At 59.9% G+C, this 509-nt stretch overlaps 1 protein-coding gene across 1 annotated transcript in view; it reads right to left on the bottom strand.

The window, feature by feature from the left end:
• The window catches only part of LOC119586303, a gene marked incomplete at its 5' end in the record, with an annotated part of 12,688 nt that overhangs the window by 2,264 nt on the left and 9,915 nt on the right, over positions 1-509 (bottom strand). Inside the window, 2 exon segments of the mRNA XM_037935009.1 lie at positions 92-157; positions 319-343. Coding sequence (XP_037790937.1) covers positions 92-157; positions 319-343 — 91 coding nt within the window.

The raw sequence follows: 509 nt of genomic DNA, 5'->3' as shown, positions 1-509 counted from the left end.
ATGCGCTGAAGTCCAGAATGAATTGAACTGACTTCTTCAGCGGATCCCCTTGCAAATAAGTATAATCATACTGGCATGAAACAACACTCACCAGCCCCCGCGACGCAGGCCGAGACGGGAAATCGGACGCGGAGGTCGCGGGCCGGTTCATGTCGACCTGGTCAAGGGAGGTCCATGTTAGAAATTTCCTGCACCGGCATACATGCAGGTGTATATAATTACCAATGAAGTCAGTATATAAGCCATACATCATCAACGCTGAACGTAAACATTGTCAAGCACAGGAGCAACGACCAAAGTGAGCAGCAAGGGACCCACCCCCGAGGCGCTGACGGGCGAGGCTCTCCCGCTGGAGGGGCGGCTGGAGGGGCGGCTGGAGGGGCGGCTGGAGGGGCGGCTGGAGGCCTTGCTGCGCTGGTCCGCGGGCGAGCCCAGCCGCTCCTTCTCGCCGTCGCCGGGTTTCGCGCCGCCGAACTCGTAGCCGAGCAGCATCTTCCGCTGAGGGCGAG

Source organism: Penaeus monodon, chromosome 21 (assembly GCF_015228065.2).
Source record: "Penaeus monodon isolate SGIC_2016 chromosome 21, NSTDA_Pmon_1, whole genome shotgun sequence".
NCBI lineage: Eukaryota > Metazoa > Arthropoda > Malacostraca > Decapoda > Penaeidae > Penaeus > Penaeus monodon.
This window is presented reverse-complemented; position numbering and strand designations above follow the sequence as displayed.